A 17150-nucleotide genomic window follows, 5' to 3' on the forward strand; every position below is an offset into this window, starting at 1 on the left:
GGAACAAACTCTCGGAAAAGGCTTGGAGGCCCAGTAGGAAGTCCAATCAGCTGGTGTGAAGGCCATGCTGCAGTCAGCAGGTGGGATTGTTAGATACACTGCAGGAATTGAAACTAGGGATTAGAATGGAGGATAAATTTTTCTAGCCACCCTTCAAAATGGTGATGGGGAGAGGGCACCAAGATTTTGAATTTCAATTAAACAAAATTGAAGTAAACCTGCCATTTACACATTAGACCCAAACAGACCTCCCCTTCTCAGTCCCTCCAAGGCTATCACCCTGAACACAGGTCTGGTGCAAAACCACAGGAAACCATAACTTGAGCATCAAATGTAAAAAGAGCCAGGTTTCTCAATTTAGTGGGATAATCTCCCAACATTCAAATAAAACACATTCTACCCTTTCCAGTTTGGCTCAGTGGAAAGAGTAACAGCTGTGTGCTGAAAGGTCCTGGGTTTGATTCTGGTCAAGGGTATGACCTGCATTGCAGGCTGGATACACGGCCAGTTGGGGAACATGTGGGAGGCAACCAATCGATGTGTCTCTCTCACATCGATGTTTCTCTCTCCCCCCTCCCTTCCACTCTCTAAAAATCAATGGGGAAAAAAATATCCTTGGGTGAGAATTAACAACAAAACACACATTCTAGTTTCACATTCATTTCCCATAACTAACTTACCTCATGGAGTAATGCCCTTATTCCCATTTTACAGCAAGTGTTATGCTTTGACCAAAGCTCCCATCAGAGAGGAACTCAGACCTTAAACCTGCTCTTGTAAGCCCTTTTTTTTTAAAATCTTTAATTTCTTTATTGGTTAAGGTATTACAAATGTGTCCTCATCCCCCCATAAGCCCACCTGCTTGCATCCATTGGTCAAAGTCTCCTGGTCTGTGTTTCCACCGGTCTGTAGTCCAGCTGGTCCTTTACTTTTGATTAAGTAAACCTATTCTTAAACTGACCCTAGAGGGCTTTGGTGTCTCCTATGCGCTAAAACCAGCAAAACTCAAGTAGCAGCAATATCCATGTCCTAAGGAGGAAAGGACTACTAGGCAGAACTACTAAGTAACACCTCACACCCTCTTCCAAACTTTAACTCAAGAACTGAACAAGAAGGTAAACTGAGGCAGCTTCCACAGCCAGGTCCCTCAGGAGGAAAAGGTCAGCTGGCTCTAATTTAAAAGTGAGCACTGCACAAAGGTTTGCCCCGGGATTTCTGAAAGATGCCCAGAGAGCCTGAATGGAGGGAACATCCACACTGCCAGCCACAACTAGCTCCAACCAGACTCAACTGAATTTTCAGAGTAGGGTCTGGAAGAGGAGTCGAAATCAGTGGAGACAAGGAAAAGGCCACAAGATCAAGATGTCAACAGGCTGTGGCCCTACACCGTCCTGATCCCAAAGTCCTGTTCCCATGCAGGCCTTCCTCCTGTGCCTAGCAGACTGGATACACACCATGCTGGTGGATGATTAAGGAGCATTTTATTGGCAGAGTCTCTGAGGACAGAACTGGGATCTCCCTGTGGCCAAGGTAACCCTCACCCACAGGCCTGGGGCCTTAGTCCTGGGCACTGGCTTTCAGAGTTGCTTTGTACTTCCCTGTCATCTCCTTGGGTAAGGGCACCAGGGCCGGGCAGGGCACCTGCCCTTCCACCTCACAGATGCACTCCCGCAGGCAATACTTTCGAGGTCCAAAGTGGGCTGGATGAGAAAGCTGCTTTTTCTCCTGCTCTTCTTGCTTGAGGGTTTCCCTGCCAAAGAGCACAGACAGCAACAAGGTGTTGGCAACAGTTCTCTGAGCCTCTGCGAAGCACAGAACTTCTCGGAGTGGGCGCCATCCTCAGCCGGGGAGACTTGGATCTCCTGTGCCTCCTAACACGCTTCTCACTCCTCAAACCTATCCCTGCCCTCCACAGGGAAGGCCTTCAGTATGTGAACAGTGTCAGGCCCAGGGCAGGAGGCACTTGGAAAGCACACTCAGGCCAGGCCAGCACAGGAACAGTCAGCCCTCAGACAGCTGAGGGGCAGCCCCATTTCTGACAAGTGAGACTATCAGAATAAAGGGGCCTGGAAATGCCTCCAGGTGCCTTCTCAAAGATATTCCGCTTCCTTCCCTTCCCTTCTTTCCTCCATGGAGAGAAAAGGGATGTGTCACGGCAGGCCCCGGGGTTGGTCACCCACCATCTCCAAACTGGGATATGTTTCCGGCCACACAGTGAAGTATTTTAGCTGCATCTCAGCTTCCCACTGACCAGGAGGGACGGATGACTTCCTGTGACACATCTGGTGAGCAGCCAAGTCAGATGGAATGGACTCTGCAGCCCACACTCTGGTGAGTGTCTGGCTCACAGTCAGAGAACCTGTCCCTTTCCTCTCTCTCAAAATCTCTGGGCTAAGACCTCTGCTCCCCTCCAGGTCAACCCCAGCAACTCACTCATTCTTCCCCAGGATTTTTTTGATGTGCTCCATGATCTCTTTATTGCTCTTGGTCTCTACATCCACAAGAACCTGCTCACCAGTATCTGAAAACAGAAAGCAAAGGGGGTGTGGCTGAGAATTCAGAAGAGCATGCCGCAGCCTCAAATGGTGATTTGCTGTTTGCTAGAGGAGAAATATTTTAACAATAAAGTAAATATATTTGTTTACATAACCCATTATGTACTACCATTTATTTTCCAATATTTCTTTATACATGAGCAGATATAAATTTTAAGTATGTACAAAAGCATACTACTTTAATAGAAAAATTCCATGTTCATGGATAGAAAGATTCAATGTCATTAACATGGCAATCCTCCCCAAACTGGTCTATAGATTCAATGCAATCCCTATCAAAATCCCAGCAGGTGTTTGTGTAGAAACTGATAAATTTAGCCTAAAATTCATGCAAAACAATTTTGAAAAGAAAATGGAGGAAGGACATTCATTTTCCAATTTCGAATTTACTATAAGCTACAGTAATCAAGTCAAAAACAGACTACAGAGTAATAGAACAGAACTGAGTCCAGAAATAAACCTTTATATTTATGGTCAATTGATTTTCAGCAAAGATGCCAAAACAATTCAGTGAGGAAAGATCGTCCTTTAAACAAATGGTGCTGGGACAATTGGATAGCCACATGCAAATAAATGAATTTAGACTTTTACTCCCAACATTAAAAAAAAACAAAATACTCAAAATGGACCAGGGACCTACAACTTTTTGGAAAATCTTTAGAACCTAGGCAAAAATATGCCATCAAAAACATTATTATAGAAAAAAACCTAATACACTGAATTTAAAACCCAAAAATTTTGTTCTTCAAAAGGCACCATAAGCAATAGACTGGGAGATAATGTACAGAATGCATATATCTGATAAGACTTGTATCTCAACTATATAAAGAACTCAAAACTCAAGACAATCCAACTAAAAAATGGACAAAATATGTGAATAAACATTTAACCAAAATTAGTCATTAGTCATGACAATGAGCTATTAAGAGTGGCTAAAAAATTTTTAAATGGGCAATACTAAGTACTAGTAAGGGTGCAGAGTAATGGAACCTTTCTTACATTACTGGTAAAAATGCAAAACATTACAGCCAATTGAGCCAATGAATTAAGACCAAAAAAAAAAAGGAAGAAATAAAACTGCATTTGCAGATGACAAGATTGTGTATGTAGAAAATTCTAAGGAATTTAGAAAATAAACTATAATGCGTTTATAAGCAAGGTTGCAAGACACATTCCATGTACAAAAATCAATTAGCCCTAGCCGGTTTGGCGGCCCACGGACTGAAGGGTCCCAGGTTCAATTCTGGTCAAGTGCATATACGCCGTTGCAGGCTCGATCCTGAGCCCTGGTCAGGAAGCCTGTGGGAGGCAACCAATCAATGTTTCCATCTCCCCCTCCATTCCACTCTCTCTAAAAGTCAATGGAAAAATATCCCCAGGTAAGGATTAACAACAACAAAAATCAACTATACTAACCAAAAAACTGTAAAATGAAATACGGTATTTAAAAATACCATTTATTATAGTCACAAAACATACTCAATTCAATATTGTTAAAATATCCATACGCCTCAAAATGATCTATAATGTAATTCAAATCAAAATCCCAACAAGCTTTTTTCCAGAAACTTGCCCAATTTTAAAGTTTACATGTAAATGCTAAGAACCTGGACTAGCCAAAGTAATTTGGGAGTGGGGAACAAAAGCACAAAGTTGGACTTACGCTACCTGATCTTAACACTTATAAAACTACAAAAAACCAAGGCAGTGCGATATTAGTACTGTACTAGTGTAAGGACAGACACAGATCAGTGAAAGAGAAGGAGAGTTCAGAAAATTTTTAAACGGACAAAAGATACAATTATACTCTTTACAAAACAGATATTTGAATAGCTAGTAACAAAAAGTTATGAGAAAATGCAAATTAAAATTTCAATTAAAACCCATTGGAGCCCTGACTGGTTTTGCTCAGTGGATAGAGCGTCGGCCTGCGGACTCAAGGGTCCCAGGTTCGATTCTGGTCAAGGGCATGTACCTTGGTTGCGGGCACATTCCCAGTAGGGGGCGTGCAGAAGGCAGCTGGTCAATGTTTCTCTCTCATCGATGTTTCTAACTCTCTATCCCTCTCCCTTTCTCTCTGTGAAAAATCAATAAAATATATTTTAAAAAAATAACCCATTGGAATGGCCAAAATTCTTTTGTATATGGTAAAATACATGACATAAAAATTACCATTTTTACCATTTTAAAGTGTATAATTTGGTGGGTTTTGGTACATTCAAAATGTAAAACTATCACCACTATCTAGTTCCAGAACTTCCTCATCACCCCAAACAGAAACTCTTTTGCCAATTAAGCAGTCATGTCCTATACCCCACACCACCCCAATCCCATCCCCTAGCAAACATTGTCTTGTCTCTATGGACTTGCCTGTTCTAACGTTACATATAAGTGGAATCACAACCACATTCTTTGGTTATGACCCCTTCCTCAATCTTCAAAGCCAGCAATGTTTTATATCTGGCCATTCTTCATAGTCACATGGACGTCTGATCACAGCCAGAGAGGTTCTCTGATTTTAAGGTCCATGTGATCAAACTGCTGCCTGGAGGTGAGATGGCTCAATCATTTTGGAAACCTATTAAGCAGTTTCTAAGAACATTATACATCTCTTCAGCATGAGGCATAGGCTCTGAAGAGCTGAGCGCCTGGGTCCACAAAGACAACTTATGTGAGAAGATACTACAAGCACCTTATCTTAGTAGCCAAAACCTGGAACAACCCTTCACAGCCAGGGAGGCCCACCACTTAAAGCTTCCTTCGAGGAAGCCCTCCTGCAAGGAGCAGCCAGCTGAGAGCCCAGCTGCTGTTTCTGGAACCCACCAGAGCCACGCCCAGGCTCTCCTTGGCCTAGGTCTAGGATCTAGCCATCTCTGCTCCGAGTGGAGCTACGACTTCCCCTGCGGCCGGCCCAGACTACCTAAGAGCTCCACCACCATCTTAGGTGCCTCCTGTCCAGACTGCCTTCCTTTTCAAAATGTCAGACCTGCTTTGCCATATGAAGATTTTCCCTGCCCACCCCTCTTTTATCTCCAATAAATCTCATACTTCTGTCTTGGTATCTAATAAAAACTCAGGTGTTCATCAACAGGTGAATGGATAAACAAACTGTGGTATATTCCTATAATGGAATACTACTTAGCAATAAAAATGAATTAACTACTGATACATATAACATGGATAAGTCACAAAAACATGAGTAAAAGCCAGGCACAAAGTACATACCACATTGCGTACCGCATAGAAATCTCTAAGACATACGCCAGGGACCGCACGTTTTTGGGCAAACTGCACGTTATTAAACAATTAAAGTTCCTAGTACTTTTTTAACGTATGGTACTTCGTAAAACATTTTCCTCTATGAAGAGGGACCAAACAAAATTTACATAAGTATCTAGATTCACTCCTTTTTCCATGGGCGTGAAAAACGAGAACACTCGTGAGCGTCCTTAACAGATGGCGTGCGAAACACGAGAAAACTCCTGAGTGGTACGAAATGTGATACTGTGAGATTCTATTTATATGAAGTTCTGAAACAAACAACAATAAACTATGGTGAAAGAAATCATAACAGTGGTTGCTTCTGGTGGAATGGGGAATTAACTTGAAAGTAGCACTAGAGAACTTTCTGGAGTAACAGAAATGTTCTTCAGCCCTGGCCAGAGTGGCTCAGTTGGATGGAGCATCATCCTGTATACCAGAAGGTGTAGGTTCGATTCCTGGTCAGGGCACATACCTAGGTTGCTAGTTCAATCTCTGGTAGGGGCGCATGCAAGAAGCAACCACTCGATGTTTTTCTCTCTGTCTCTCTCAAAATAAAAGTAAAAAATTTAAAATCAATAAAAATAGCCCAGCCGGTGTGGCTCAATGGTTGAGCATCGACCTATGAACCAGGAGGTCCCAGTTCGATTTCCAGTCAGAGCACATGCCCGGGTTTTGGGTTCAGTCCCCAGTAGGGGGCGTACAGGAGGCAGCTGATCAATGATGTGTTTCTCTCTCTCCCTCTCCCTTCCTCTCTGAAATCAATAAAAATATATTTAAAGCACTGGCTGGTTTGCTCAGTGTTTAGAGCATCGGCCCATGGACTGAAGGGTCGTGGGTTGGATTCTGGTCAAGGGCATGTACCTCAGTTGCAGGCTCGATCCCATGAGCCAGTCCTGGAATGTCCAGGAGGCAACCAATCGATGTGTCTCTCTCACATCGATGTTGCTCTCTGTCTCTCCCCCTCCATTCCACTCTAAAAAATATCCTCAGTTGATAACATATTTTTTAATCAATAAAAATAAGTATTCTTCATCTTCATTGGGAAAGTGGTGACATAAAACACAACTGTAGGAACTCATCAATCTATACACATTAAACCTGTGCATTTATTATGAGTAAATTATACCTCAATAAATTTTTTTCAATGCAAACACAATATATACACAAAATTGTCATACCAACCCTACTCTCTTCACCTACCTACCTTGCTCTATTTTTTTTCATCACACCTTCTAGCATACTGTCTTGTTTCTTGTTCTCTCTCCTGCTAGAGTATTATCTCTACAAGGGCAGAGATCTTTGTATGGCTCCCTGACACCCAAGTACCTAGAACAGTACCTGGGTACCTAGCATATTTGCTAAATAATCTGGCCATTTGGGGCCAGAAATAAAATGGGAAGAACATTATTTTGTTCCCCGAAGCATTTCCCAGTCTAGACTTCATTTGATTCTCTTAACCATGTAAGGTAGATGTTATGCCTTTACTTAAGAAATAAAGCAATGGGAATGTTTCTTGCTCAGGGTCAGAATGACTGAGAGCTACACCAAAATATCTGGTCTTCTGACTTCTGGGTACTAAGCCATATTTAACTGAATAAAGTTCACTTGGTCCCAGGTGGACACACACAGACAAATACTTTTCAAGAGAACGTGGCCAGCCTAAGAGGGGCTTTGGGAGACAGGAGAGGGAAGGTTTCCTGGGAGAAGTGGTGCCCGAGATGAGTCTTCAAGGATTATTTTTTTAATTAAATAAGCAAAGAAAGTAGAAAGGGGATTTCATCAGAGGGATGGCATGAGCAAAGGCATAAACAAAGGTGTGACAAGGGAATTTTGAAAAATTAGTCTGTGTGGTGTGAGGCATATGAAGGCAACAGGAAACAAGTCTGGCAAAGGAGAGGGAAGAGGCATCCAGATCTCAATGGCCATTGAAGCCAAGGTGACGGGAGCAATATTCACAAGAGCTTGTACCTCAGGTCACCTGACTGCTATGAAAGGAAGGACGGATGGGAGAAAAGACAGTCCTGGAGCCCAGCAGAGGCCCCCTTACTCACCTAAATAGAATCGAAGGAAGGGTGATGGTGTCATGTTCTTAAACATCATGATCTGCACCCAAGGGTTTTTGTATTGGATTTGAGGTATGTTGAAAAACACAAATTTCCTGCAAAGGAGAAAAAATTAAGCCCATGAAACAAGAGTTTTTAACCTAAAATTTTGCATACCTGTTTATTCATTTTTCAAGGGAAAAGGTCCGGAACTTTCATCAGATTCTCAGAGGACTCTGCCTCCCAAAAAAGGCTGAGAAAAGCAGCAGCTTTCAGGAATGTTAGTGTGTTCTCTGAGTGTGGGTATTCAGACTCCTGGTTTGCCATCTGAGGGAAAAGAAATCTATATCCCTACCTCACACTGCACACTAACCTAAAACTCACCAAAGCAGAAGTATAAATATAAAAATGGAGCTATGAATATCTTTGATCTTTATTTAAATGATGGTTACACAGGTGTATTCATATGTAGAATTCATCGAATATACTTCATGTAGATTGTACAAAAATTTAAAAATATACAATAAAATCAATAGAATATTTTTATAATCTAGAAGTGGAAAAACCTTTCAACTTAGAAGATTTAAAATATAAGTGTAACTACATTAAAACTTATGAGTTCCTGGCCAGGTAGCTCTGTTGGTTAGAGCATCATCCTGATACACCAAGGTTGTAGGTTGATCCTCTGTCAGGGCTCATACAAGATCAACAAATGAATAAACAAATGGAACAACAAATCTCAATCTCTCTTCCTCTCTCACTCCCTCTCTCTCCCTGCCAGTCTGTCTCTAAAAAAATCGAATTCCCTTGTCATAGTGTTTTACCCATCATTAGTTAAGATTTACAGTTCAACAAGAACAAAGGGCAAAAGCCACAAATAGGCAGATAGCCAAAAGACCTATCATCATATGAAGGGATTCTCAATATCTTCCCAATAGTCATGTAGATTAAAATATAATTGTATTTGTGCTCGCTTCGGCAGCACATATACTAAAACTGGAACGATACAGTGAAGATTAGCATGGCCCCTACGCAAGGATGACAAATTCGTGAAGCGTTCCATATTTTAAAAAAATAAATAAATAAATATATATATATAAAATTGCATTCACCCCTTAGATTGCTAAAGATTTTTTGAAAGTTATAGAAGTTCCTTGGCTGGGTAGCTCAGTTAGTTAAAGCGTCATCCCATATGCCAAATGGTTGCAGGTTGGATTCCCATTGGGCACATACTTAGGTTGCGGGTTCAATCCCCAGTTGGGACACATACTGGGGTAGCCAATCGATGTCTCTCTCTCACATCAATGTTTCTCTCTCTCTCCCTTCCTCTCACTCTAAATAAAACATATCCTCGGGTGAAGGTTGAAAAAAATTAAAAGTTACAGAAGTGAGGAAACATTTACTGAAGAGTATTAATTGGTTTAACCTCTTTAGAGGTCAGTTTGGAACCAGCAAAATTTTAAAAGCATAGATCTTGACTCAATTCTTCTACTGCTTCTAGATATTTTCACATTTGAATGTAAAGACATGGGTGGGGTTTACTATAGCATTATTAGTTACAGCAGAGGAACAGAAAAAACTTAAATGCCCCTCAACAGAGGTCTGACTGAATCATTACAATACAAGTGTGTCTGGGTCCCTCTCCACCTACTCTCTGCATTGAATGGTTAACCTATGTGGGCTATGGAAACAGGATTCCTTGCCCTCTGGATTCTGTTGCATTCGGCCAACAGGGTGTTTATTTCACCAGCATGTCCCCTGGCTGAGTCCCAGGCAAAGCAGCCCTCTCTGACTTCCCCTCACTTCCGCTAGCCTAGACCTGGAGTCTTGCACTGTTCCCTGTGGTTTCTTTTACCCAATCCTCCCCACACCTTTGTAAGTAGTCCTTTAATTAAAGGCTCCCCAAATAACTGAATTTACTTATTTATTTTTTATTTACTTTAGAGAGGGTGGAAGGGGGGGAGGGAGGGAGAATGAGGTAGAGAGGGATAGATGTGAGAGAGATACATCGATCAGTTACCTCCTCGACTAGAGATCGAACCCACGACCTCGGTGTATGCCCGGACAGAGAATCAAACCCATGACCTTCCGGTGCATGGGACGCTGCTCCAACCAACTGAACCAAACCAGCCAGGGACCAAATGATCTGAATTTAAATGCACCCTTCGCAACCTGCCCCATACACAAGAGGACAGAAAGATGTGAGTGGTACATAGGACAGAAGGACAATTACCCAACTACTATTTTCTAGCTGTATGACCAGGGCAAGTTAGTGCTCTGAGCTTCAATGTTGATGCCAAAGAGATGACAATGTAAGACAAGCAGTCCAGACTGGAGCCTGAAGTCTATTTTCAAGAAGATAAATTTAACAGAATCAACAGAAAGCCTGACTATGTGACCATTTATTTGGGGAGACTTCCATAATTGGGGCAAAATCTGAGTTGAAACAAAAGAAAAACAATGACAATTATTAATTCCAGGGAAAACAAAAATCTTTGCAAAAACAAAAAGGAAAAATAATCATAGTACTCTATTTGGCTCAATTGTATATAGTGTTTTCAAAATCATATTAATTTAAACGTTGAATATTCAATCCAAATTCTGAAATGACTATATTGGGAAGATTGGGGAGTGGGAGGGCCGAGCAGTATACATGTGTTGAGGGCAGGCAGTGGCAATGGTAGTGAAAGAGCTAAACCCACGTCTTCCATCGTGACAAGGTACTAGATCACGTCTAAAGCTAAGAAAGTGAGAAGTGGCTCTCTAAGTTCCTTAACTATATGGAGGAAAACTCTAATGGTTCAAGTTGAAAGCTGCCGCTTCTAGGGGAGGAAGTGGAAATAGGGTGCTACTTATAAGCCTTGAAGACCAGGAGAGCACACAGGGCTAGAAGCTCAAAGACTGAATTTACCTTCCTAAACTTAACCTCAATTCCGGCCCCGCAGCTGAGAATCCCAACATCGCAAATAAACCGAGACATCCATCCGTGTGGACTTTTTCACACCCTAACAGGATCGTTAAATGGTTCCTGCTGCAGCGTGGGCAGAGACGTGAGAACGGTAGGTAACTTTTAGTTGAGCACCGCACTTTATTCTCCAATCCCCACAGGCAGGGTTTTACAACTAAGGAGGTCAGAAACATTAAGTAAGCTGCCCTCGGTCAACAACTAGTAAGTGAAAGCACCAGGGCTGTGATTAGCATCTGGACTTCTTCACACTGTCCTGTCACTATCAAATTAGCCAATCTACCTAAATCCTGAGGCTCAGGGCTAACACAGAACTCAATAAATACTAACAGCTGTTACTTCTCTTACTGCCTCTTAAAGGCAAGAACACCTGGCACAGGTGAGTAGGGACTTAGCCCTCAGTGAACAAACCAGTTCCCCACACACCCAGCAGACAGCCCAAGACTATGGCTACCCCCGGGGCTGTAGTGCTGGCCACTAGCACTTGGAATGAAGGGACAGCTGAAATGCTGAGGTCACACGAACAAGCAAAGAAAGTGCAGGTCAGGCAGGTTCAAACCCAAGGGCACGAAATTACAAAAAGGGCACAGGTGGGAAAGGCAAGCCTTACCACTAGGAGCAAGACACACACATGGCTGGCTGTATCCTATTTACCTAGAGCAGTTCTCAACCTTGGCTGCACATTAGAATCACCTGGGAATCTTTTTAAAATCCTGATTTCTGGGCCTCGTTCTTTAAAAAGATTCCCCGGTGATTCTAATGTGCAGCCAAGGTTGAGAACCACTGACCTAGAGGGCATTAAAATACTTGAGCGGGTGAGAATAGGACTTGCAGACTTATTTTGAGTGGTTGGCCTTTTAAACACCAGAAGTTTACATATGAATCTGAACTTCTGGCTTACTGACAAATCTGAAATTCTCCCCGGAGCAGAGGTAGCAGGGTGCCTAGCCTCTCTGTGCATTTCCTGGGCACAACGGGGTTTCTGTACAGACCAATGAAGAGAAGACACAAGCAGCTTTCAGAACCTGCGGCGCATGTAAGAACATACAACCAGCAGCTGTTACTGCTCTCACTGCGTCCCCGCGGCGGCCCTGGAGCATCAGCACCATCCCCGTTTGGGCCACTGAGAGCAACGCGCCCAAAGCCAGCAGCCGGTGGGAAAGGGACCGGAACAGGTCCGTCGCCCCTGGGCTGGGCTCCACTCAAACGGCTGCCCCCGCCTCCACCGCCGGCCTGGGGGTCCCAGGCGGTTATGGAGGCCGTGGCTCCCGGGTTAGCCTTGTCCTCCCCCCGGGAGGAAGGTGGGAGGGAGGCTGGTCCTCCGCTCCCGATCTCAGCGGGCACGGCGTGGCCAAGCTGCTCCAGCCTCCAATTCTGTCACATGGGCCCACAGCACCAACCTCGGGGGCCAGACCCAGAATTAAGCGCTGTCCCGAGTCTCCACGTTACTAGCCCGTTGTTCCAACCACAGGGGACGCCCTCACAGGCGCGGACTGACCTGGCGCCTTCGCCCAGCTTCCCGTGCGTGTTGTAATTCACCGTCATGACCTTCACCGTGTCCTTGAACACCACGTCCCCCTGGCCCAGGTACTGCAGGGTGCGGCGAATCGGGAAGCGGCCTTTCATGGGCATGGCTGCGCTGGTCCAGCCGCGAAGCGAGCGGCGAGGAGTGACCAGACGCCGCCGCCGGCGAACCTTCCACCGCAGCTCCTCCGCGCAGTTTCCACTTCCCGCGCAGACTCGCAGGAGACTCCTCCCGGCAGCCAACGCGGGTGCCGCAGGGCAGTCTGGAACCTGTAGTCTTGGGCTGCCGGTGCTTTGAGACGGCGTTGGGGGTGGGAGCACGTCCAGATTCGCTTTAAAGCACCCTCCTCCTGAAACGTTTCCTATGTAGTCGTCTTTTCCCCCACAAGAAAAAATATTTTTAAATAGGATCAAACTCAATCATTCAGACAACAAAGTTACAGCAGAACACAAATCAGGAGAGCTGAGTTCCGATACCAAATCGGAGAATAACTTTCTATTCAACCTCAAATAAGTCAGTTTTCTTTCTCTCAGCTTCTCCAGTTTCAAAATAAAAGGTTCGAACTATGCAATATCTAACACTGACTTTAAAAAAACTGATTTGCAAAAGAAAAAAACCTGGCTATACCCCTTCCAGATTTAACCACTTAATAGCTCTGGACCTCAGTATTTTTCATAAGCCAAACGTGGATGACATGCATTTATGAAGTACTACTGTTATTGATCTGAGAACATTATTTCTCCTTCATTTTTGAAGGATAATTTTGCCAGATATAGGACTCTAGGTTCGTGGGGGGGGGGGGGGGGGTCTTTCAATGCTTTAAATTTTTCACTCCACTGTCTTTTTGCATAGTTTCTGGCCAGTAGTCAGCTGTAATTTTTATGTTTCTTTATAGGTAAAATAGTTTTTCTTCTAGTTTCTTTCAAGATTGTCTCTGTCTTCGGTTTTTGCAGTTCGAATAAGATACACTTAGATGTAGACGTTTGGCATTTATGCTGCCCAGTATTCTGTGAACTTCCTGGATCTGTGGTTACTGGTGACTGTCATTAATTTTGGAAAGTTCTTAGCAATTACTGTTTGAAATATTTCTTCTTCATTCTTTCGTTTTTTTCTCTCCTTCTGGTATCCCAATTTTACAGCTTTTGAAATTTTCCCAGAGTCTTTGATATTTTTTTTTTCTTTTGCACTTCAGTAGGGAAATTTCTGTTGACCTATCTTCAAGCTCACTGGTTCTTTCCTCAGCTGTGTCCTGTTTACTGATGAGCCCATCAGAGGCATTCTTTGTTAATTTTTCCCCCCAGCATTTCCTTTTGACTATTTCTTAGAGTTTTCTTATCTCTGCTTACATTACCCATCAGTTTTTGCATATTATTTACTTTCACCATTAGACTCCTTAACATAATGTTAAATTCCCTGACAACTCCAACACCTGTGTCATATCTGAATCTGATACTTTGTCTCATCAGACTATTTTTGTTTTGTTTGCCTTTTTTGGCATGCTTGTCGTTTTGGTTGAAAGTCAGACAATATTGGCTGTATTGGGTAATAGGAACCAAGGTTTAAAAAAGCTTTCAGTATGTGGATTTATGATAATCTGACTAGGGGTTGAACTGTTTAATGTTTGCTGTAGCTGTAGGTCAAGCATGTCAAACTCAAAGGCTAACATGAGCCAAATAAACAAGGTTTAACTTTATGTGGGCCGCAAAAAAACAAAAGCTTCAATTTTCATAGAAATGTAGGTTTATTTCAATAGAGACATGCTGAATACAAAGGACTGAAATAAATGAGTAATTGTTAAAATAATACATTTTAATAAAAATTAGTATTTTTCTTGAACATTAACTTACCAGACACTGAATAACTGCACAAAAATTAATGCGCATAATGCAGGCTTATTTTTCTTGTACTCCGAAAGCGAAGTATTTTCTGTTATGCACACCAGACAAGTCAGTACAAGACTAATGACGTGGCAATTGGTTACTAAAATATTCACTGCTAGTATGAGTGGAGAGAAATGGTGCGCCTGCACGTAAGACGAGTAAGGGAAATGAATACAACACAATGATAGTAATCAGTCAGTTAGCGAACACTGTAGTTCGTTATTACTAATTATGTATAACAGGATATTGTAAAAATTAAGTTATGAAATTTTTATTAAAACGTTTCTTACATGCTGTTATATTGGCTGGGCTGCAAAAATATTCGTTGTGGGCCACATGCGGCCTGCAGGCTGCGAGTTTGACATGCTTGCTGTAGGTGCTAGAGACTTCAAATTCCTCTAATCTTTGTTTTTACCTCCCCTCTTGACTTTGGGCTTCTTTAGATAGTCCTCCTCAAAGAGTTTGTGTTTGTAGCTCTTTTAGCTATAACCCACTGCTATTACTGGAGCTCTGTTGGTATGGGGGAGAGAGAAATTGGTCTATAGTCTTATGATAAAATTTCAGTATTTTAGTGAGCCTGTGTCCCTGGGCTATGACCATCATAAGTGTTTTTTTATCCCTGTGATGCCTATCTACACTAATAAAAGAGAAACATGCAAATTGGTGTCACTCTGCTACGCCCACCAGCCAATCAGAGTGACTATGCAAATTGACCCAACAAAGAGGGAGGTTAACTTGCATATGCAAGCATGGAGTGAAGACTGAAGCCAAGCCTCACTGCAGCCAGAGGGGAGAACCCTAGCCTCAAGGCTTGGCTTCTCTGCTGTGGCCAGATCCAAGGCCTGGGTCCTGGATGCCGGAGAAAAACTGGTGCCGGCAGCTAGGGGAAGGAAGGCCTATTGCACGAATCTTCGTGCAATGGGCTTCTAGTATATATATATATAAAAGCCTAAGAGACCATTATGACTGGCCAACCGAACAACCAGTTGACCGGTTGCTATGATGTGCACTGACCAACAGGGGGCAGATGCTTAATGCAAGAGCTGCCCCCTGGTGGTCAGTGTGCTCCCACAGCCAACCTTCCGCATCCGACCAATCTCCCACAGTCCCTCCCCCTGGCCAACCCGCCCCAATTGGCCCCGATCAGGACTGGGCAAGATGGCCCCGATCAGCCCTGATCACTGTCCAGGCTGAGGGACCCCACCCATGCACGAATTTGTGCACTGGGCCTCTAGTTGTAATATAACACAATACTAGAGGCCCCGTGCACAAATTCGTGTACAGGTGGAGTCCCTCAGGGTGGCCTGCAGGAATCGGGTCAAAACCTGCTGTCTAATACCAGCTGCAGTTCCTACCTGCTGCTCCCACTCATCCTGGCCCCACTGCGCCTGCCGCAGACTTGCGCCCGCCGCAGGCTTGCAACCAATCAGTCCTGATCAGTGGAGGCTTGTGCCTCCACAGCAGCACTCGCCAGCCCTGAGCCCTGCATCTGGCACCCTCCCAAGGGGAGTGGCCTGTGGGATTGGGCCAAAACTGGCTCTCTGACATCCTCCAAAGGGTCCTGGATTGCAAGAGGGTGCAGGCCAGGCCGAGGGACCTCACCGGTGCATGATCGGGGCCGGGGAGGGACCATGGGAGGGCTCCAGGACGTGTCTGGCCCCGTCTCGCCCAGTCCCGATCGGCCAGACCCCAGCAGCAAGCTAACTTACTGGTTGGAGCATCTACCCCCTGGTGGCCAGTGCACATCATAGCAACTGGTTGACCAGTCAACTGTCTGCCCCCTGGTGGTCAGTGCACGTGCTAGCGAGCAGTTGAGCGGCCTTAGCATATCATTAACATATTATGCTTTGATTGGCTGAACAGTCGATTGGTCACAAGACGACCAGACACTTAGCATATTAGGCTTTTATTACATAGGATATGTATATTTGGCCGCTGTTCCTCGTTCCCAGCTAGAGCTCCTAAAAGCCTGTCATTTTCTTAATGAGACAGAAGCATCTTTGTCATAATCTCTGGATTCTGTCCCTCTCCCTGAAATGGCTCTAGTTAAAAGTGAAAGGAGCATCTTTTGTTAAAACAATCCCCAGTTCAAACACACCTGTTTATGCAAATGAAGTGACTTTTGGAAAGCCCCAAGGGATGGGGGCTGGTTACCAGGAGAACCATGTGATTGAAAGCGCTGGAACACTCAGCCCCAGCAATTTGTCAAAATGTTCCAAGTAAGCAGACCTCGGCTGTGACTCTGAACTTACCTCTTTCCAGATTTTGGGGTGGCCATTTGTCCTGCGAAGGCAGTTCTCTGAGGGTCCAAGAAAAGTAGGTGATTTTCAGTTTGTCCAGCTTTTTCTTGTAAGGACAGGAATGACAACTTCCAAACTCTTTGTGTGCCTGAGCTAAAACCAGAAGTTTGTTCTGGCGGATTTTTTAAACTGTACTAGGCTACTGAAGAGTTTTAGGCAGAAGAGCTTTTGATCTTAAAGTCCACAGGGAACACTTCCTATGGATGAAATACCCCATCCCATGTTAGACACATGAGTGTCCATATACAAAGCAGGCCAGGGCAGTTTGGGTTTTTGGAGTCAGACAGACCTGGGCTGGAATCCCAGTGGTATAACCCTGAGCCTGCTTAATCTCACCACACTCATTTTTTCATCTGTAAACTGAGGTTGTTGGGAAGATTGAGGTAATCCATGCAAAATACGTAGCATTCTGTCTGGCCCACAGTGAGTGCTAAATATTATCTCCTCCTGGTTTAGTAATCTATACAGGTCTTAGGAAGTTCCATGTCAAAGGCTCAAGTGATATCAATATTAGAAACCCACTCTGGATGTGAGGGTGATCTGGCTGCGACATCTGTCACCCCATTGATCGCCAGGGTTGATTCGGCTGATCTGGCTGGCTAGGCGGGTGTCCCCCTCC

The 17150-nt window shown here is 43.9% G+C and overlaps 1 protein-coding gene and 1 non-coding gene across 2 annotated transcripts; one reads left to right on the forward strand and one right to left on the reverse strand.

Annotated features, from left to right (window-relative positions):
* Positions 1-1464: 1464 nt before the first annotated feature.
* Positions 1465-12577, reverse strand: MRPS25 (mitochondrial ribosomal protein S25). The gene is made up of 4 exons (XM_070433565.1): positions 12325-12577; positions 7871-7977; positions 2434-2521; positions 1465-1750 (listed from the first exon to the last, which is right to left on the reverse strand). Exons 1-4 carry the CDS (start codon positions 12456-12458, stop codon positions 1558-1560), a joined length of 522 nt encoding a protein of 173 aa, XP_070289666.1. The 5' UTR covers positions 12459-12577; the 3' UTR covers positions 1465-1557.
* Positions 8828-8930, forward strand: LOC138992835 (U6 spliceosomal RNA). The gene has a single exon (XR_011468163.1). It is a non-coding gene; the product is annotated as a U6 spliceosomal RNA (small nuclear RNA).
* Positions 12578-17150: the final 4573 nt, after the last annotated feature.

The sequence above is a fragment of the Myotis yumanensis genome, unplaced genomic scaffold (assembly GCF_028538775.1).
Source record: "Myotis yumanensis isolate MYYU_CA2020_CCGP unplaced genomic scaffold, mMyoYum1.0.hap1 SCAF_14, whole genome shotgun sequence".
NCBI lineage: Eukaryota > Metazoa > Chordata > Mammalia > Chiroptera > Vespertilionidae > Myotis > Myotis yumanensis.